General features: G+C 39.8%; 1 protein-coding gene across 1 annotated transcript; it reads left to right on the top strand.

The window, feature by feature from the left end:
• Nucleotides 1–14,263, top strand: smim14.L (small integral membrane protein 14 L homeolog). The gene is given in 5 exon segments (NM_001092403.1): nucleotides 1–65; nucleotides 8,908–9,004; nucleotides 10,670–10,718; nucleotides 11,553–11,701; nucleotides 12,360–14,263. Coding segments are annotated over 4 exon segments (312 nt in total). The 5' UTR covers nucleotides 1–65; nucleotides 8,908–8,929; the 3' UTR covers nucleotides 12,399–14,263.
• Nucleotides 14,264–21,941: the final 7,678 nt, after the last annotated feature.

Below are 21,941 nucleotides of genomic sequence, written 5' to 3'. Positions count from 1 at the left end.
AAACACAGAGAATTGGAGCTGTGGAGTGAGGAGACTGGGGTACCGCTCAGGGGCGCTAGGTTTTGGTAAGCGCTTAGGGGCTCTGGCATGGCTTCCTTTTATATATTTGTTAGTCTCCCTCCCTCAGCCCAGCTTTATATGCTTGCAGCAGCAGAATTCCAATGCAGTTTTGCCAGTGCAGGTATTTGCAACCTGGTTCACCACTAACCCCTCCAGAGCATGCTGGGTAATTCCGTGTGTTAATTGCTGCTGGGAGGTGTAATTGCAGGTTGCTCATTCAATGTTGCACTGACACTTGTTGCAGATTCAGCCCTTGCGTTGCTGTCTCCTGATAAATGGAGTCTGGTTATTGCTCATCTGAGAACATGATGGGAAATTGGGGTGAATATGTCTGCTCAGTTATTTCCACTTGGGACATGAGAACCGCAACCCTCCTCTTGTTCTGGGTTTTTAGGGTGTCTGCAAGGTCCAGTTCAACAAGAGCTGGGGAGCTGCAGGTTGGAAATAGGATCACACTGTATATCTGATGAGGAAGTGGATGTGTATTATGCTACATAAAACATTTCCTTGTGTATATCTGAACATGACTGCATGTATTGTTATTTCAATAGGTGTAAGTGCTCTATCCTGGAGATGAGGGAGGCTTAGTGTACAGTGCGTAAGTAAGTCTGACACATAACCTTACAGATTACGTGTCCATGTCTCCACTGGAAAAAATGGCACTGACCACTCTCAGCCGGCTTGGCAAGGTGTCAGAGTTGTAGCTTTGGTTCTCTTAAAAATAATTTAGTGAATGATGCAATAAGGGTTGCCACCTTTTCTGGAAAAAAATACCGGCCTTCCTATATATTTGTCTATTTTTCCCTGTTAATAACATTGCGATCAACCACCATTTTTACCTGCCAGGTGGCAACCCTAGGTGCAACTGGCTGTGCAGCTGCCATTTTGTGCTTGGATACGATTCCCTCATCCCTTAATATTAAGAGGATCCAGTGCAGTCACCAGTAGCACCCTAACAGTAGTTGGCTTTTATCCACCCAGTACAAATCAGAAAATTAAACCAAAGATATGATTGGCTGCTAGGAGTTTAAAGCTGGCGATACATGCAACAATAAAGTCATACGATCTTTGTTTCGTACGGTTTTCAGACGGTGTGTGGATCATGTTGACATTTTTCCTGCCATGGTGATTGGTCATTAAGTCTATTGGCTAACCATAATCTCTCTGCATGTGTTGGATTATCTGACAAGATCAATAGGTGACTGTTGCTAGTATTTGTCGGACGTCACTTTCATATGATTGTTGTCATGGTCAGAACATCATCTCGTTTGTTCTTTTACTAAGTTACGTCATCTTAATGGTTAGTGGTAGGCCGGGAGATTGCACCCCATGATCGTCCATCTGATATAAGCCTATATCTGCACCTCTATGGCCATCTTAACGTCTACACCTTAATGTTATGTCAGCCTGCTGGGAGTATTTTTGCCTTTTCTGGATCAAGTTCAAGAGGGTTGCATTCTTTCTTTCTTTTTTTTTTTTCTTTCTTTTCTTCAATTCTGTATTATAGTTCCAACTTGGATCACATTGCAACTGGGTAATTATACTCTTATTTCTGTGCTGCCAATACAGTGTTGTTGTTCTTCTTGTCAAGAAAGGGGAGCCTGTTCCTGCTGTGATTTAGTTTCTACATCTACAACCAATGTTTTGTTTTTTTTTCCTATAAGGATTTTCCTGTACTTTGGAATTCCCAGGCAGCAGTTGATATTGATGGCTTATTTGTTGCCAACTGTTCTAAAACAAAGAAACAGCAGTGCACTTTGCATAGTGCAAATCTGTCTAAAATATGAGAGTAAAATAATAACTTTCATGTTTCCTATACGGGCTGACTGTTTATTTGGATTATAGTCTTCAGTGCAAATGCCACCCATCTTCAGAGGGTTTTATTGCTTGGGGGCACATTCTTGGTACATTTAGCAAGGCAAAGCACAGGGGTTTGCAAAATTAGAACTATGAACAGCATTTACCCACCCATTCTATGTTTTCAGGATATTCAAAAAAAAAAAACTTAAAAACAATGATGTAAGGGATAAGGATCGCACCAGCTGTTCTTCCGTGTTCCTTAGGAATTAACAGCTGCATTTTATGGGCTGGTCATAGTGTTTAGATCTATGTGCTTTCATGTCCTTCCCTTTTTCTCATGAAAAAATACCAAAAATACTGTTTATGTACAGATATGGGATCTGTTATCCGGAAACCCATGATCCAGAAAGCTCTGAATTACAGAAAGGTTGTCTCCCATAGACTCCTTTTCATCCAAATAATCCAAATTTTTAAAAATGATTTCCCTTTTCTCTGTAATAATAAAACTGTACCTTGTACTTGATCCCAACTAAGACAACATTAATCCTTATTGGAAGCAAAACCAGCCTATTTGGGTTTACATGATATTCTAGTAGACTTAAGGTATGAAGATTCAAATTATGGAAGGATCCATTATCTGGAAAACCTCAGGTCCTGAGCATTCTGGATAACAGGTCCCATACCTGTATTACAAAATAGTAGATGAGGTTGAAAAAAGGCACACTTCAGTCAAGTGTAGGGTTTCCTGCTGCATATAGCTATGGAGTTGTAGAGGAGAGAGGGTAAGTTATGTCAGACCCTTCCTGGCAGATGTTGGAACAAAAGACTGGACAGTGAACAGGGGAGAGACAGACAAAAAAAAATAAGAAAGGCCATAGAAATCTGGTAACAGTCATATTGTTATGTGGCTGAAAGAATGACCCAGTAGTTTTCCTATTAATAGGTTCTATGCTAGCTTAGTTACCAAGACAGTACAGGCTTGTAAATAGGAATTATTCTTTGTCTAAATTGGACACTATGGGAAATGGCATAGGTTTTATTTCAGAATTTTGTATAATCCCTTAGCTGTACACCCATAAAGAAGGAAAAAGAAGGCAACATTAAAAGAAAATTGTATGTGTGTGTGCTCAATAAAAGTAGCATATGCTAATCGGAAACCCTGTGACATACCTTTGAGCCCCAAGATGGGTTCAACTAATCTGGAACATATCAGCATCTAATCGTTCTCTTCTTTAAAGTACAAACTACTTTTTTTGTGCTACATTAGTAGATTTATACCATAGTAATGATACATTTGGGGACCTCACTGCTTATTCCCCAGAATGGCGTGTGTGTTCTGTTTGCCTTTCAGACATGTGATGGGCTGTGTTTGTTCAGTGTTTGTCACCAGTCTAAGCACTACTAATAACTGCATTGCATCAGATTCATTGAGCACCACCTAAGCAGCCAGGACTAGTCACACTACTGATATAAATGGTAAATTTATAGTAAATCTGATTGCCATCTTGGATTTGGGAAGGAATTTTCTCCCCCTCTGAGGCAAATTGGAGAGGCTTGAAATGGTTTTTTTTGCCTTCTTCTGGATCAACTGGAAATTAAAATAGAGTTAAAAGGTGAATGTAATGGACGTGTGTCTTTTTTTTTCAACTTAACTTACTTTGTTACTGTGTAAATGACTGTAATATGCTAGATACGAGTGCTTTCATGGGGTACATATGAAATCTTCCCCCCCCCCACACTTACATGTAACACTGCTGCCAGTGATGTATGAGGTACAGGCTAAAGGTGCCCATACATGGAGAGATATCGCCAAACGAGCGGATCTCCCTCCGATATGCCCACTTTGAGGTGGGCAATATCGGCTGATCCGATCGTGGGCCCTAGGGCCCAACGATCGGATCCTAACGATGCCCAAACGGGCGGTCGGATCGCGGGACCGCATCAACGAATAGATGCGGCCGCGATCCGACGGGATTTTCTGTCCCATCCGATCGAGATCTGGCCGACTTTCGCGGGGCCCCATACACGGGCCAATAAGCTGCCGACACGGTCTGTCGGCAGCTTTTATCGGCCCGTGTATGGCCACCTTAAGACTAGAATACAATTACAGGTATGGGACCTGTTATCCAGAATGCTCAGGACCAGGGGGTTTCAAGGTATGAAGATCCAAATTATGAAAAGCTCCATATCCTAAGTCTACTAGAAAATCCTGTAAACATTTACTAATCCCAATAGGCTGGTTTTGCTTCCATTAAGAATTAATTATATATGAGTTGGGATCAAGTACACGGTACAGGTATGGGATCCATTATCTGGAAAAGCTGTCTCCCATCGACTCCACTTAATCCAAATAATCCATTTTTTTTTTAAAAATCTCCTTTTTCTCTGTAATAATAAAACATTGCCTTGTTCTAAGATATAATCAATCCTTATTGGAAGCAAAGCCAGCCCATTGGGTTTATTTAATGCTTACAGGATTTTCTAGTAGACTTGAGGTATGAAGATACAAATTACGGAAAGATCCGTTATCCGGAAAACCTCAGGTTCTTCTGGATAACCAGTCTCATACCAGTACTGCTTTATTACAGAGAAAAAGGAAAACATTTTTAAAAATTTGGATTATTTGGATAAAATGGAGTCTATGAGAAACAGCCATCCCATAATTTGGTGCTTTCTGGATAATTGCTTTCCGTATAACAGATCCCATACCTGTATTTGCAAGAACTTATATAGGGTACTTTGCATGTGAAGGTTAGTGTTCGTTATCTTCTGGCACTGTCAGAGGTTGCTGGGAGTTGTTCTGAAATAGTTTGTAATTATTGCCTCTGCCTGGACTATTTGTTATTCATGCAGCTGTACAAATATGTTGCATTTTCTGAATATACCTGTATAATACACAAGAGCCATGACTATCCTTTATATTTCCTGTATCCTTATAAACCGTGATTAGTGATGTCATTTCTGACACATGGCTCATTGAAACTTGTGTATTATAATAACGTATTCCCTGTAAAATATGAGATATTAGACGTCAACTCAGAGTCCCACTACCTGTAAAAAAATAAAATAAAAAGTCACGAGACACCTCTGTGATTTATAATATCCTTCTATTTTCAGTATGGGGAACATTAATCGTTATTTACCCTCTTACTGGCATTTCCTTTTCCTATTCAGATATTTGGTTAGTGTTGTTCTGGGTGGCCAGCAGTGCGTTTGACACAGATGTTACAAACTGTAAATATGTTCTATGGTTAAATGGGGGGGGGGGAAAGGGAACCAGTTCAGTGGTGTGTTTGCCACAAATGCATAAAGTATAACAAAATGTAAATATACTTGAGCACGTAATAAACAGTCAGTGTAACCCTTTTGTTATAGTGGCATTGCTACCTGCAATAGGAAAAAAAAAACAAAAAACGAGGTGCATAATTCATCCTTAAAGGGGAAGGAAACCTAGTCGGCGCAAACCCCCCACCCCCCCTCCCGTTTGTTGCCCACCTCCCTCCTCCCCCCTGGCCTACCCGTCCCGCTGGGCAAATGCCCCTAACTTGTTACTTACCCTTCTGCGCAGGTCCAGTCCAGGGAGTTCACAGACGACATCTTCTTCCACGCGATCTTCTTCCTGCTTTGAACGGCGCATGCCGCAGTAGTATCATTTCGCCGGTACGATCTACTGCGCATGCGCGTGACTTTTGGCGCATGTGCAGTAGATCCGTACCGGCAAAATGATCCTACTGCGCATGCGCCAAAACGCCGTTCACAGCAGGAAGAAGATCGCGTGGAAGAAGATGTCGTCTGTGAACTCCCTGGACTGGACCTGTGCAGAAGGATAAGTAACAAGTTAGGGGCATTTGCCCAGCGGGACGGGTAGGCCAGGGGGGAGGAGGGGGGTTTGCGCCGACTAGGTTTCCTTCCCCTTTAAAGAAAAATTATACCCCCAAAATGAATACTTAAGCAACAGATAGTTTATATCAAATTAAGTTGCATATTAAAGAATATTGCCAAACTGGAATATATATACTGTATTTACAAGTAAATATTGCCCTTTTACATCTCTTGACTTGAACCACCATTTTGTGATGGTCTGTGTGCTGCCTCAGAGATCACCTGACCAGAAATACTACAACTCTTAACAGTAACGGGAAGAAGTGTGGAAGCAAAAGACAGAACTCTGTCTGTTAATTGGCTCGTGTGACCTAAGTATGGTATGTTTGTGTGCACCGAGAATCGTAGGATCCCAGGGGGCGGGCCTTATTTTTTAAAATGGCATTTTTCTTGATTACCCAATGGCACATACTACTAAAAAGTATATTATGAAAATGGTTTATTTACATGAAGCAGGTTTTTACACATGAGCTGTTTTATGCAATATATTTTTTATAGAGACCTACATTGTTCGGGGGGAATATACAAACCATTAATATGTAATTCTGAGTTGGATATCCGGTGCGTATACTAGGTGCAGACTGCTCTCCGGGTGCCTAAATAACTAAAATTCGGAGCACCCACAGATGGAAAGTTAAGTTTACTAAACTTCCATTATCTGTCTATCTATCTGAAATCCTTTTATATGAAAATCATAGATTTGTTACTCTGTTTAGAAGGCAATAATCATCTGTTTGTGGGCTGCAGGCAGACGTTGAACCCCAGGGAATGTAATTATAGAAGTTTATTCAAATGTGGGGGTATACAGTTCTGCTCTGTGGGTAAGCAGCATTCTGTTATAGCTTTCACAGGAGCAAACACATTCGTAAATATAAATCATTTGCGGTCAGAACTTTCACGGAAACGTGTTCTTCTCTTATGCAGCAGAGAAAGGTAACCTTTTATAATCTTCACTTGCATTTACCTAAATGAAACTACTAACTTCATACTGTAGAACAAAATTATTTCTTTGGATATTCATTTAGTTTTCAATAAAAAAAAAAAAAACTTAGTTGGAGGTTAGTTCTGCAAAATGGCCTAATTTCAGAATGTTGATATAGCAGTTGTCGCTGTATGTTAATTTGATAAGTTGATGCTGGGGGGCAGACATTTTGTGGTAGGAAAATGATTAGGAATGGTATCAATAAAGGAAGCAAAGGAATGACGCTTGTTATAGAGATGTGTAAGGGAATAACATGTATGTTGTACCATGCAGGAAGATTTTGGATCCTCTTCCCACAGACTTCCATACATTTAGTTTTTTTTCCTCAGAACTACAGAGTGATTGTTATAATCAAGTTTCCACCTGTCTTTAAATGACTTGGTCAGTATAAAAATAAAAACTAGATAAATAGATAATAGATGGCAAAATAAAAAATGTTTCTAATATAGTTAGTTAGCCAAAAATGTAATGTATAAAGGCTGGAGTGACTGGATGTCTAACATAATAGTCAGAACACTACTTCCTGCTTTTCAGCTCTCATGGTTTACACTGATTGGTTACGAGGCAGTAACCAATCAGTGACTTGAGGGACTTCACGTGGGTCATATTTGTTGCTTTTGAATCTGAGCTGAATGCTGAGGATCAATTGCAAACTCACTGAACAATTATGTCCCATGTGCTCCCCCTTAAAGTCACTGACTAACTCAGAGTTAGAGAGCTGAAAAGCAGGAAGTAGTGTTCTGGCTACTATGTTACACATCTGTTCCAGCCTTTATACATTACATTTAACCATATTAGAAACATTTTTTATTTTGCACAGCCTATCTATTTTTACACTGAACTGTTCCTTTAACCCTGTTCCAAGTGAAACGTGCCTTTTTTTGTTTAAAATTAATAAATAAAAGGAACATCTTGTGCACCATGTGATGTTTCTGTGGTCGGTTCTCAGCAGACAAATATCACAAGAAATTAATTTCTGTAGCCATTGGGCCAAAGTGGACAGCAGGTGGAGCTGTTGTTTAAAAATCTTTATATTTATATTTTAAAAGTGCTAATATTTTGAAAACTAGAAAAAATCTTATGTAAATAGCCAAAGTGTTTAGGAGCAATTTTACAGTCCTGTGTTGAGGCCTTGTATTTTCTTTTATCTCCGTTTTTTTTTTTTTATCCGATTTTATAGGGATAATGAATGTTGTATATCTTTGTATATGAAACCAGTGCCTTCTCTCTCAGGGTCTGTCATACCCATTAAAAAGCATTGCTTATTCACACAGTATGGGCCTGTGCGTGTAAACAGGGCACATTTTCATTTTTTGACTGGCTAACCATATAAACCCCTTTTCCTTGTTTAACTGCATAGGGTACATAAGGGCATATTTACTAAATGGTGACATTTCTCATTTGTAGTATTTGTACGAAAAATTTAAATTTGCCATCATTTACTACAAGGTGAGTACGACAAGTTTGGGTGAGTTGGCATTCACATCTTTTCTCCAGTGCAAAACTACAAATATTTATCAAGAGCATAAGAACAAATTTTCAGCTCCAGGAATCTTCTTTTTCTATCAGTCTTCATTTTACATTTTGCCCACTAGAGGGCATACTGAGATAATTAGTAACACAAATGCACCAATTCCGTACAAAACTAGGAATCTGAATTCCAGCCACATCAAAAAGCAATGTGCTGTACTATAACCCCTGGATGTATAGGGTTGAAAAAACATACAGGCTAACCGGTTCCAAATAAAAAGTACCATGGTGTGTATATTTTTATAGTTATTTGCCTTCGTCTTCTTACTTCAACTTTCAAATTGCGGATCCCAAATAAAAACAAATATTGCTACTCTTTCTATTCAGCCCCTCTCCTATTGCAAACTATGCATGGTTGCTAAGGTAATTTTGACCCTAGCAACCAGATTGCTGAAATTGCAAACTGGAGAGCTGCTGAAAAAGCTAAATAACAAAAGCCGCTGATAATCTAAAAGAAACACAAATTTCAAATTGTCTCAGAATATCACTCTCCGGGTACAATTTGAGGGTCCTCTTTAGCGCTGTCGTTCTGGATTTGTATGCGGTCTGTATGTTTTAGTGTATGTGCCATAATCCTATTTTACAGAAGTGCAGAATTTGTAAAAAAAATAAAAATAAAAAAAGTGTCAATAACCGTATTAATCTATATTTAGGTGATTTGTGGGTGAATTGGAGATGGCGGAGGGCAATTTTGATCCCTGTGAGTGCATCTGTTCCCATGAACATGCCATTCGGAGACTGATCAACCTGGTAAGGATTATGTGGAAGCTGTAAATCCTATTCCTACCACCCTATTATACCAGCAACTACTGATAAGTACCGACAGGAGCAAAGATAAGTGAAGGACCTACAGTTACTTCTGTATTACTTGTAGTTAGTGGTGCCAGAGGGATTGAGCAGGGTATTATCCAGGAGGCTCTGGTGGTGCTTTAAAGGACCAGTAACATCAAAATAACTCCTTAGCGGGAGTTATGCGGACTGAGAACACGAGCCATCGCTAATCCGAGTACAGAGTCTCAGCAGGGGTAAGGGTCGAATTGAAAATTTGAATATTTTTTTTTTATGGCCAAACCGGTCATATTTGACTAGGGAGTTATCCAAACTCCAAAGTTTTTTTTCGAGATTTATCATACTCTGGCCCTTTAAGAATTCGAATTTGACCTAAAACCTGCCGAATTCCTTTATAAAGCCGGCCATAGACGTGCAGATATACCTTCATATCGGACGAACAATCGTTCGGGGCCATCTTCCGACCTGCCACTAACCATTCAGATCAAATAAAGTAGTAAAAGAACAGATCAGACGATGTTCTGCCCCTGACAGCAAACGTTATGTCTGACAAAAGCTGGTGACAGTCTCCCACTCATTTCGTCATACTTAAATCGGGCTGAAAAAAAGACAAAGTCCATCAAGTTCAACCCCTCCAAATGAAAACCCAGCATCCATACACACACTCCTCCCTACTTTCACATAAATTCTATATACCCATATCTATACTAACTATAGAGTTTAGTATCACAATAGCCTTTGATATTATGTCTGTCCAAAAAATCATCCAAGCCATTCTTAAAGGCATTAACTGAATCAGCATCACAACATCACCCGGCAGTGCATTCCACAACCTCACTGCCCTGACTGTGAAGAACCCTCTACGTTGCTTCAAATGAAAGTTCTTTTCTTCTAGTCTAAAGGGGTGGCCTCTGGTACGGTGATCCTCTTTATTGGTAAAAAGGTCCCCTGCTATTTGTCGATAATGTCTAATGTACTTGTAAACTGTAATCATGTCCCCTCGCAAGCGCCCTTTTTCCAGGGAAAACAACCCCAACCTTGACAGTCTCCCCTCATAATTTAAGTCCTCTTACCAGTTTAGTTGCACTTAGTCTCTGCACTCTCTCCAGCTCATCGGCAATACATGCAGAGATATTGTCGGTAGCCGACAGAAATTTTCTAAACTGTCCAATCAACTGAACGACTGATCCTCATTTCACAAAAAATGTCGGGACACTCCACACATGGCCCGAAAATCGTACGAAACGGAGATCTGTATGATCAAAGTTTTGTGTCTATGACCAGCTTAAGTGAATGGGAGAGGTCCAGTGACCAATTTGGAGATGTTTGTAGCCTTCCTGACATTGGATTTTTTTTTTTCAGAGAACAAACTCCAATCGAGTTTTCGGGTCAGTAAAATTCGTCCAAGTTTGACATATATTCAATTTTTTTTTTTTTAATGAATTAACCCCCAAGATCGAATTCATAGTTAAAAAAAAAAAAATCGCATGAATTCAAAATTCAACCCTTGATAAATCTTCCTCCAAATGTTTGTCTCACATGCTACATCTGTAACACATTTTTTTTACCGGTAACTGTTTCGTGTTTATAAACTGACTTTTCTCAAACAAATTTCTTTTCTTTCAGCTTAGACAATCGCAGTCGTACTGTACTGACACCGAGTGCCTGCAGGAACGTGAGTATGGCACACAGACTTAAGTTCTGTCTCTTCAGCAGGTTATACCCCCGCAGTATATTTTCATGGTTACATATTATTGCTGTAGGGTTTTCCCATTCCATTCATATACAAGCGGTGAAATAGTGCATGTGATTATTTGGTGGACCAGTGCCCGGGGTTCCAGAGCTGAGCCTGCTATCTAGATTCACAAAAGTATCACAGTTGTAAGAAGTCACCAGACCCAGCAATAACATTTGTGTATCTGGTGCTTTTTTGTTTTTCTGTTGTACCTCCTTGTTTAGTATGAGCACAGTAAATAGGGCTTGTGCTGAATATATTTTGTGCTTACTGTTTTTAATGAATTCAAAGTTTATATTTACCAGGCTCAGTGGGCTCTGAGCAGCTGTTAAGAAGCTAAGCTTAGGGGTTGTCTCAAATTATCAAGCAGAAAATGAGGTTCGCCTGTAATAAACTGATGCTACAGGGCTGATTATTAAATTCTCATGCTAGTTGCATTGATTTATGTGCTGCCATGTATTAATTACTAACCAGCCTTATATTGTGACATTTCTGTTCTATGTGTACTGTATATTGTGAGTGGGTCCCTAAGCTCAGTAAGTGACAGCAGCACAGAGCATGTGCAGTGAATCAGCAGAAAAGAAGATGGGGAGCTACTGGGGCATCTTTGGAGACACAGATCTTCCCTGCTAAAGGGCTGTGGTTGCCTTGGGCTGGTACAGAAGCCCAAAACAAATTGAACAACATTTCTAGCCTACTTCTTTATTTAAGCTTTAGTTCTCCTTTAAATGTATAGGTTTCCAGCATACTTGATCACGTTCCCTTCTCTTTCAGTGCCTGGACCAAATTCCTCTGGTGATGGTGGCATCAGCATTGCTATGATTGCTATGGCTTGGCTTGTTATTGGTTTTACTCTATATCTGTTCAGACCAAGAAGTCTAAGAGGCCCCAGAACATCTGCCAAACCAACCAGTCCTCACAATGTAAGTGAAAATCGCCCTTCATCTCTGGTTTCCATCTTTTATTGTGTGTTTGTCTTTTTTTACTTTCTGTGTTTCCCCTTTTTGGCTTTTTCCTTCACTTCTGATTTTTGAAATAGGTGATACAGCAGAAGAGTATATAGGTGCAATCACTAAGATTGGAGAGAGAGAGAGTGTCTCTTGCTGCTTAGTTGGCATCACTAGACTGTCTCTTTGCATTTGGTTGTTATAATGAGCATTAGATGCAACCACATTGCTTGTCTAGTCGTGTAGCTTCATTGCAATTTTGTTTTTTTTAAAGGGGTTGTCCACTTTTAAATGATACCTTAGGGGGTAATATTCTGAGGTTTTTTTTTTTTTTTTTAGCTTTTTGTTTAGCAGCTCTACCGTTCACAATTTCTGCAATATGGTTGCTATGGTCCAAATTACCTTAACAACCATGCATTGATTTGAATAAGAACTGGAATACGAATATCAGAGGCTTGAATTGAAAGATAAGTAATAAGAAAAGTACCAATAACAATAAATTTGTAGCCTTACAGAATATTTTTTTTTTTTAAGATGGATCAGTAGAAGAAGGCAAATTCAAAAACCATAAAAAAGAAAAAATAAGGCCAATTGAAAAGAATAAAATTAATGTGTAGTGTTCTTTTATTTGCAGAATCGGGGTCCGGAACCTCCTGCCCCACCAGTAGACTAGCCCGGCTCACGTCTTCAGAACAGTGAGGAATTTGCACGACCAAAAGAAGCCAAACTGACCAGACTACTCTGAACCCAAGGAATGTTTTTGGTTTTTTCCTCTCTCTCTCTATTTCTTACTAATAGTGAAAATGCCTGAGATTTCTATTCCAGTTCTCTGTTTCATACTGATCTTGTAAATATGACCTAGAGAACAGTATGTGTTAGTTAAAGTCCATTTTATTATTTTATGAGATCTATTAATCGGGTGACCATAGCTGATTTAAATACTCTGTTCAACATGTTTTACTCCTCATCTTCCTCTTTGATATATAACTTTGTGCTTTGTTTTTTTTCTTCTGTTCATGGAATAGGATGACACATTTATATTAGGGGGGGAAGATACCAGCTATTACTGTTCATACCATTGGTGCCATTCTGTCAGACCACACTGTAGGCTTTTTTACAGGGTTCACATGATGTTACTATAGACATACATTGCAATAGCAGAATCTCTTTCTGACACTAGTCTTGCGCAGAAGGCAGTATGCCAGCTCCTTCACATAATACATACAAATATGCAAATAAATAAAGCTTTATATGAAAAATAACCTAAGTCCAAAGGACTGACTTTTGGGGTATACTCCCCATATAAATAGTGAATATTTTCTCTTTAAGTTAAGGGATGTTGGAGAGATGGTTTAGTAGTTACTGGGGTGGATGCCTCTACTCTAAGGTGTCATAAAATTGTGTGCCATTTGTAAATGCCCATAAACAAGCAACACTTTACCTGCCAAAGATAATACTTTATATTTTGTATTGTGTAGCACTTTGTGGTATCAACCACCAGAATGTATTCCATTGTCTCATTCTCTGATGCAGTTCCTTCTGACAGATGAGAAGGACATAGCCCACTACTTGTAACGTGGCCCAGGCAAGCAAATAGATCTTCCGGTGTTTGTCCAACTTCAAGAAGCCCTGACAATGATGATTTTTCTTTGATATAGCAGTTCTGAAACCAAGCACTTTATAATGGTCCTGCTGACTAGGGAGCCTATGCAGCAGGTTAACTACCTCCTAGAAGAAATTCATTTAATCCTGGCTGAAAACTAGGTATAAATATTGCACAGAAATGCAGTGCTATGCCAGCGGTACGGTGCACGAGTCTGAGTTTGAGCAGTAATATGACCATAACATTATTCTCTTGGCCTGCGAATCACTAAAACTCTGCAGGACCACCAAATTTTTCAGGGAACTAACATGGACTTCATCTAAATAGATGGTAGATATTCCTCTATTACAGCATCTTTATGGCATGGGCTGAAGCTTGGACAATATTTAACTTCGGTTCTCCTAACAAGCTTAGTTCAAAGGTTAATGTGCAATGCATCTATTCCAACAATTTTAATGGCTTATTGCCTGCTGGTGGCATGTTTTGATTTGAATAAATGGATAGCAAACAGAATGGCACATTTATTAATATAACAATGTAATTAATACTGCCAGTGCAGATATGTAATCCTCGTGGTGGATACACGTGTATATGTGCATCAGAGTTCACTTGAAACAAGCCCTGAATGGGGGTCCTAGGCTTATGGCTTTCTGGCTCATTGTAGATGCACTTGCATCATCCATACAGGCATTTCTTGTTTGCTGGACCAGTTCTTTCCTGATAACAAATTTTCTATCAAACTGAACTTAAGGGACCATTGGTCTTATTTTTTTATATCTCATCTGCATATACATGTCCCCTAAATTGTAAAGTATGAAGGCATAGCTAATTGTGTGCACAAATAATTTGCATATTTGTATTAATTTTGTATCATTAAGAGCTGGCATAATGTTCTCCATTGATAGCAAATAAACATCAGCATTACTTTATGACCACTAGGAGTATTGTTGCAGTTGTGTGTAGAACATTTGCAGGAATATCATCTTCTTACACGTAAAGGGGACCTGTCACCTACACATAAAAAGCTGTAAAGTCCTTTTCAAATTAAACATGGAACCCAAATTCTTTTTTTCATTAAAACACCCATACCTGTTCTAAAGGTATTTAAATATCTGAGCTGTCAATCAAATATTATCTGCCCCGCCTCTATGCCTGAAGCATAGAGGTGGGGCAGTAAATTGCGTACACTTTCTTTCTCAAGTTCAAGATGTCACTGCCCTCCTCACATCCCCCCCTTCTCTCCTTAGACTCTATAATTGTGTAGGCACTGCGCATCGCCAATTCTGGTGCATACACACGATTTTGGGGTGATATCTTAATAAATTGCCACAAAATGGCACCTGCCTGCTTGCTGTGATTGTATAATTCCAAGACTGAAGGAAACATCATTAAAATTATAAATATGGTGTAAGTATAGATTATTTTGCTCCGCTAACATGATAGAAAAGAATATGGAATTATTCCTTAAGATGACAGGTCCCCTTTAAACACATTACATTGTGAAGTTACAAGAATGGAAAAAAGTAGTGATACACCCCCTTAAAGATACAGTTAGCACGGTTACATTTACTTTTCATAACATAATAAATGCTTCTGACCACTTAATTCAGAATTTGACTTTCTAGTGATATTTAGTAGAAAATAACTGATTTTATTGGTTCTGCTAACCTTATATACTGAACCATTGAGCAGAGAGATTAAATGACTTCTGCAAGATAAGAAACATTTCATTGTTGATCCTTACCAGGTTTTATACTAGTCCCCTAATCTAAGTATAAGAATCCTCACTTTAGCAGAATCTAAAGATTTCTCAACCTTGGCCTTAAGTTTAGGAATACCCAGGTATAAGCCAATTCGGTTAGGATTCTTTTAACTCTGGCCAACTCCTTTGTGAAGGATTTGGGGCTATTGTTATTTTTCAAGATAACATAACGATATAAATTACTAAAAGTATGACTGGAGTGGGGGAGTGGACTAATACAGAGATCAAGAACAAAACCTTGTGGAAAAAAAAAAAGAATTCAACCCAAAAGTTAAAAAACCCTACATACACCCCCCAGCCAAATGCCACTAACGCTTTACTTACCCCCCTGTGCAGATTCTGTCCAGCGGAGTTCATGGCGGCCATCTTCTTCTCTTCAGTAATCTTCGGAATGACGCCAGCGTATTGGTGCATGCGCAGTTTGGAGCAATTTTCTGTTTCACGACAACTGTGCATGCGCCAAAACGTACGAAAATTGCAGAAGTGCCGGTCTCATTCGGAAGATTACCAAAGCTGCTGAAGATGTTCCCCTGTGAACTCGGCTGTACAGAATCTGCACAGAGGGGCTAGTAAAGAGTTACTTTTGGGTTTAGTTCTCCTTTAATAAGCAGTAATAGAAAACAGTACTGGAAGTATTTCTAAAAAAACAAAAAAAAAGGAAATAATGAAATGTCACCCCTATGATGCCTGCAGACTGGACCTGATTATAGCAGAACACAGTTTATTTTAATATTGATATGTTGCTGCTGATTTCATAATAGAGATGGTTCATTTCACCAGTACAGTAACCCCTAACAAATCAGCAGCTAGCTAGATAATGAAAACAGGCCTCTGCACTGGTGCAAATAGTCATGGGTGTTCCTATATAAAAAAAAACCCCCATGAGTATGAATGCAAAGTTTGTTGCTCTCCTGATATTTCAACTACATTCCTTTGCCAGCCTGAAAGCTGCTCACGAGCACGTTGGCCATGAAGGTGACTCCTTACATTAGCAAAGTCTCCAAACCCTGTTCTCGGCAACCTCACAGGCTCACGTGGTGCAGCTTTTGTTTACAGTTGAATTCAAAGAGTAAAACGTGATTAAAAATAAAAGTTATCTGAAGTTGACTCCACTAAACACTTTCTGAACATCTTTCTACTTTTGGCAGGTACTGTTTAGACAAAAATCATATTCTTCTACATCTCTGATCTCTCTGTGTGTGTGTGTGTGTTTGCATGATAAAAGCTTATAAAGTAAAGGCAGATAAAGAAGGAATTGTTTTGAAATTTTGCTGGTCATCTCAACCATTAAAGGCCCTTACTACCTTTGAATAGTCTAGTGTCCTCACAGAATGCATTCCTTTGCTGGGGATGAGCAAGGATGTGTGTCTATAGGAGAGCCCTCATGACATTTTCCCAAAGGACAGGTGCCAATGCATGCGCTATGGGTGCCCAATGAGATGTTGAACCTAAAAGGGGTAAGGGGTGAAGTAAAACAATCCTCTATGGTGCAGGTTTTCACACAGGGAATGAGTCTAGTTAACCTTTATCACAAGTGTTCTACCCTTTGTTTTCCGAAGTTGCCTCACGAGGAAACTTCGGAAAACGAAGCACTGCATGTGAATTGCCGCAGGCGATTTTCATTTTAGCCGGCGGAGGGCAGGGGGAAGGCAGTACGGGGAGATTGTCACCCCGAAGAAGTGGCGATTTGTTGCTGGGGCGACTAATCTCCCCAAATCTGCTCTGTGGACTGACCCTAACATGCAGACTGGATAACATATACTATACTTGTTTACACATTACATTCATGTATATGAGCTTATAGTGCAATTCATCAAGAATATGGAATATTTCATACACCGTGTGTCATTTGGAGTAACCCTTTCAAAGAGCTTTGTAGAGTTTGTTTTTTATTGGCTGTTATTATGGAGCAGATTTTAAAGATAATCTTTAACAAAGGTGAGAGTCAAAGTGGTTAATAAAGGGAGTTTGAGCTGGGCTTGGTTGGGGTTGAGCCTGTGTAGGCTGAAACTTAAATGTTCCATTTGCCTGATGACCATAAATTCTTCTCATGAGGGCTATAATAACAGACTTCTATGGAAATAGTTGCTATGACATTGAAGACGGTTTACTCATTCCGCTTCAAGCTTACATACTTTGTCAAACAACTCATGCACTTTACTTTGACAGTCGCAACTGGTTTTTATTGTGCTAAACTAAATTTGTTGATTGTGCCATGCAAACTGAAAATCGTGTAAGTTCAAATGGTTGTACTATGCACTTTTTATCGACTTAATAAACAGTTACAATATTTTTGCGTCGAGTTGCCTTCATTTTCCAATTGGGTGTAACTGTTTTGCTGGATACATGATCTATTTACATGATTCAGTAATGTCATGGGGCTTTGTACCTTATTGGCAGCCCACAGATCTATACTGTAGATGCAGCATCTAAAGCATCAGCACTGGAACTCAACCTCTCTAGTTGGTTGTAGCTATGGAACACATGGTAGTAAGAGAGTGAAATTAGTGTGCAGTTAGCTTGCAAAGTTTACAATACGGCTACTAAGCCCCAAAGTCCCTGTTGTCTAAAGTGTATAATAAAATCATTCTATAAAGTACATTGCTTACTACAATCCATTTACATCTATATCTGTTTTTCTTATAACAGGAGCCTGATGATATTAGAATCTATGATAAAAAAACATTGCCAAATAATTACTAGTTTGATGTACAGGCAAGAAAATGCGCAACACTTGCGTACTTAACACCTACAATACACCTACCTCAAACTACGTTCATTCCAATTTAAGTCCGACATAGCATCGTATTTACTGTATAAGGCAGGCAGACAGCAATGCAAACTGTCAAAATGAAGCAGAGAAAGTGCACTTTCATAATAGGTGTCGGCATTTTACAGAGCTAGAACACCGTTATTTATAGACCTGAATCATAGCTGCACTTTAAATATTATAATGTAAATTTATTTCAGCAGGTGTGGAAAACTTATAAGGGCCATTATAGGCTTTTTATATAAATATGGTTTGGAATACTGACATATTTGCTTAAAAGAACCATACAGATCCATAATCTCACTGTTAGCTTTCTGTTCCATGGAAAATATTACTTGATACTGATACATTTCTATAAAAATCATAGGAATGTATCCGTATCAAAGAGGTACTGCACGCTAAATATTAACATCCAAAGTCGCCCCCAACTGTGCGAACCTTCGTGAAGTCGACCCTCCGACACTCCTAATGAATCTTCTGAGGTTGTTTCAGTCACGCTGGGCTGGGGGGTGGCACAATCCTTCCACAGGCTTATTACATATGAAATCAGGACTCCAGTGTTCAGCCAAAGTGATATGGTTAACCTTGCACAATAAAAAAAAGTGCCAACTTTTGTTCAGAAGTGATTTTATCCACCTCAAATAAGGGTTCTGTTTGGGTTTGACTGAATCTTTTGTGGAGAATTTAGTATTTGGCCATACAAAAATTGTTGATTTGGTGCATCCCTAAAAAAACAACCATTCCTATTTTTCACATACAGTATACACTAGCCTAGCACGTGACAGTTTTACTTTAGGTACCACAGGCAGTGCGTGAGTACACAACTTCACTGTGACATTATAAAAATAATGCTTTGTCGTGCAACAGAACAACTTTTATCATAAAGTGAGTTCTTGACCCAAGAAGTCTGTGTTGCATCAGGCTAAAGCAGATGACAAGGGAATCAGACTTTGCTGCATCAGAGTCCAATGTCGAAGTGTTTGTCTGTTGAGCCTCCGACCCTTCATGAGTGCATGAACTTAACTGACTTGTAGGCTACATGTTGCCTTTGTAACATTTGTAACATTTGTTTTTAGATATGTAATGTTAAACTTAGTGTAACAAGTGTATAGCTAAATGTTACCTTGGATGAGATTAGGTAACTCAATAAAGTAACATTAAAGGAATCACAGGCGTTGTATGGTCAATATATCACATATGCTCATAAAATGTTTGGGTGATGTTTACTCCATGTGTTAGGACTATGGACAATGGCACATGTGATTCTTGGCTTTTTGTCCGCTAAGCAATTAATAGATCCAATCAACGGGCAGTGATTCTAAAGGGCCCATTTACTAACAATCGAATATCCATTTTTCCCCCCACAAATCTCTAAAAAGTTGTGGATTACCTAATTTTCTTGAAAACTCTAAAAATGTGTTGTGTAAAAACCACGAAAAACTCAAATACAAAAATCCACCAGGTAAAAGTTATCGAGGTCCCATATAAGTCAATGGGAGCTGCGCTGATCCTATTGGACTGTTTTTAATCCTTTGAGGTTTTGGGATTTTTTCCCGCTAGGAAATGTCCAAAAACGTCTTTTTATTTGAACCTTTTAATACATCATGACGTTCATGGTTTTCAAAAAAGTGAGTTTAGTTGTGGTTTCAAAAACCTCTAAAACCACTAAAATGAAATAGGCCTCCACATGTGTGGCACCCCAGGTGAGAAAATGTATGGAATTGCAGGGTGTGCCATTATCTTAAGGCACCCTATGCCACTGGTCACTTTCCATTGATAATAAGAAGCAACCATCATTGGTCCCAAATATTTAGGCTAGTAATGCTTCGTAGCTCCGGTTCTTTGCCTTTCTCCACACAGTGTCATCATCATGCTAAGTCTATAGATCCATCTATGAACTTTTAGCTGTGTGAAAAAAGAGGACGAAGAAGTGTCGGTTACTTGTGACAGTATATAGCCCATCATAAGCAACAGCTGTAAGGACTGTGGATAAGTGAGAAGCTGGCTGAGTATTCAAACAGAAAGCTTTTTTTAGTAAGCAATTCAGTTTAACATAAAGATAACTATCCCATCTCTTTTGCTAGACCATGCATGTGCAACAAGTCATTAATAAAATATGCAATTAAAAGGCAGCCATTTTTTCAAACTAGGGATGCACTGAATCCAGGATTCAGCATTTTTCAGCAGGATTCGGATTCGGCTGAATCCTTCTGCCCGGCCAAACCGGTGCATCCCTATTTCAAACTCATTGTCTGCGCCCAAGTAAAAGTGAGAATTTACTTCGCAAAGATACCCTTGCAATTATTTACTTGCCTATGATCATAAATATTTTATGAAGAGGCTTATAGCATGAGGGGTGGTCTGACCAGACAGCACTCAATGGGGAGAAAATTGAGGGAAACCCTTGGTTGCAACTGCCAGGCACACTGGATCAGAAGCGCTCATTTGAGCATCGCTTAGTTTAAGCCACAAAAACTACCACTTTATTACCTCAAAAGATTCTCAAAAGTAGCTGGTCATATTTCTCACAGGGCCATAGTTTGGTCATGCCATATTTATTTGTTTCCCCAAAATATGAAACAACTGTTAAATATGGGAAGTGCTTTGTTGCTCTGGTGCCAGCAGGGCCGTTGTTTATTTATACATAGGAATTTATAACAAACAAGACCTACAGAATAAACAATAAGCTATTGAGCAAATTCCATATTTGAACTTCCCTAAAGCTGACCATAGACACAAAGATACCATTGTACCAAACAACCGTTCATACGATTTTCGGACCATGTGTGGATTGACCCAGCATTTTTCGTATCATGGCAATCAGTCATTCAGTCAGTCGGACAGGTTAGAAGGTTTATATTGGCTAAAGATAATATCTCTGCATGTATTGACCATATCAATGGAAGACTGACTACTATTTGTCGGACATAACTTTCGTACAATTGCCGTCTGTCAATTAATGGCCCGAGCATCGTGTGATTTGTTCTTTTTATTTTAATCTGAATGGTTAATGTGGCCATACACAGGGAGATCCGCTCGTTTGGCGATGGCGCTAAACGGACGGATCCCCAACGATATGCCATATTGAGATTGTGGGACCTCTTCAATGAACAGATGCGCCTCAGGCGGCAGCTAGTGGCCAGTTACAAGGGGCGGCAAAAAGCTGCCTCTTGTAACTTTAAGAGCCGAACTTCCGGGTTTTAACCTAGTGCTCAATGCACTAGTGATACTGCCCCCTGAAACCCGCTTCAACGCTAATTTTTAAGCGCGGAGCGGGAGAGGAGGGGGGCGGCATCTGGGCTGCTGCCTCAGGCGGCAGCAGCCCCAGAATCGGCGCTGGCTCCATGACAGGTCTGAACTGGGATTCAAAATAGGCTCTGGCGTTTCAAGTACACAAGCCCACTAAATAGTGACTTGCTATGGCAATTTAGAGCAGCTCCTCTGAATCCACATATTGGCCTGTCCGTGAATCATCTACATCTGGAGCAAGAGGCAATTAATAAGCGTAATCTGCGCTCATTCATCGTTACAGACGCCTGTTAGGGCTCTTACTGACGAGCGGTTGAAGCTGCGCTCCCCTGCGTTCCGTTTTTATGCGTTCAGCCGCAGGGGAGCGCAGGAATAGACGCATTTAGCTTTTTTCAATGGGGCTGTACTCACACAGGCGTGTGTAGGCACCAAACGCAGGAAAAATGCAGCATGCTGCGTCTCAACCTGCTTTCGGCGCCTACATGCGCCTGTGTGAGCACAGCCCCATTGAAAAAAGCTAAATGCGTCTATTCCTGCGCTCCCCTGCAGCTGAAAGCAGAAAAACGGAACGCAGGGGAGCGCAGCTTCAACTGCTCCTTAGTAAGAGCCCTTTGTCTGGCCAGGCCCAGCAATCTGTGGGTTCTGGCAAATGCCAGAGGGGCTGCTGTAAGAGGCCATAGACAGTCACTATTTAGTGGGCTAGTCTGATTGGGATAATGTGTAACTGGAATGCCAGGGCCTATTCTGACTTCCAGTCCAGACCTGAGTCTGGCGCTCTGAGCCCACTCCACAGAGAGCGGAGCCCTCCCAGATTGCCACATCCCCAGCACGT

Source organism: Xenopus laevis, chromosome 1L (assembly GCF_017654675.1).
Source record: "Xenopus laevis strain J_2021 chromosome 1L, Xenopus_laevis_v10.1, whole genome shotgun sequence".
Classification (NCBI taxonomy): domain Eukaryota; kingdom Metazoa; phylum Chordata; class Amphibia; order Anura; family Pipidae; genus Xenopus; species Xenopus laevis.
Note: the sequence above shows the minus strand (reverse complement) of the source record. Positions and strands in the feature narration are given on the sequence as shown.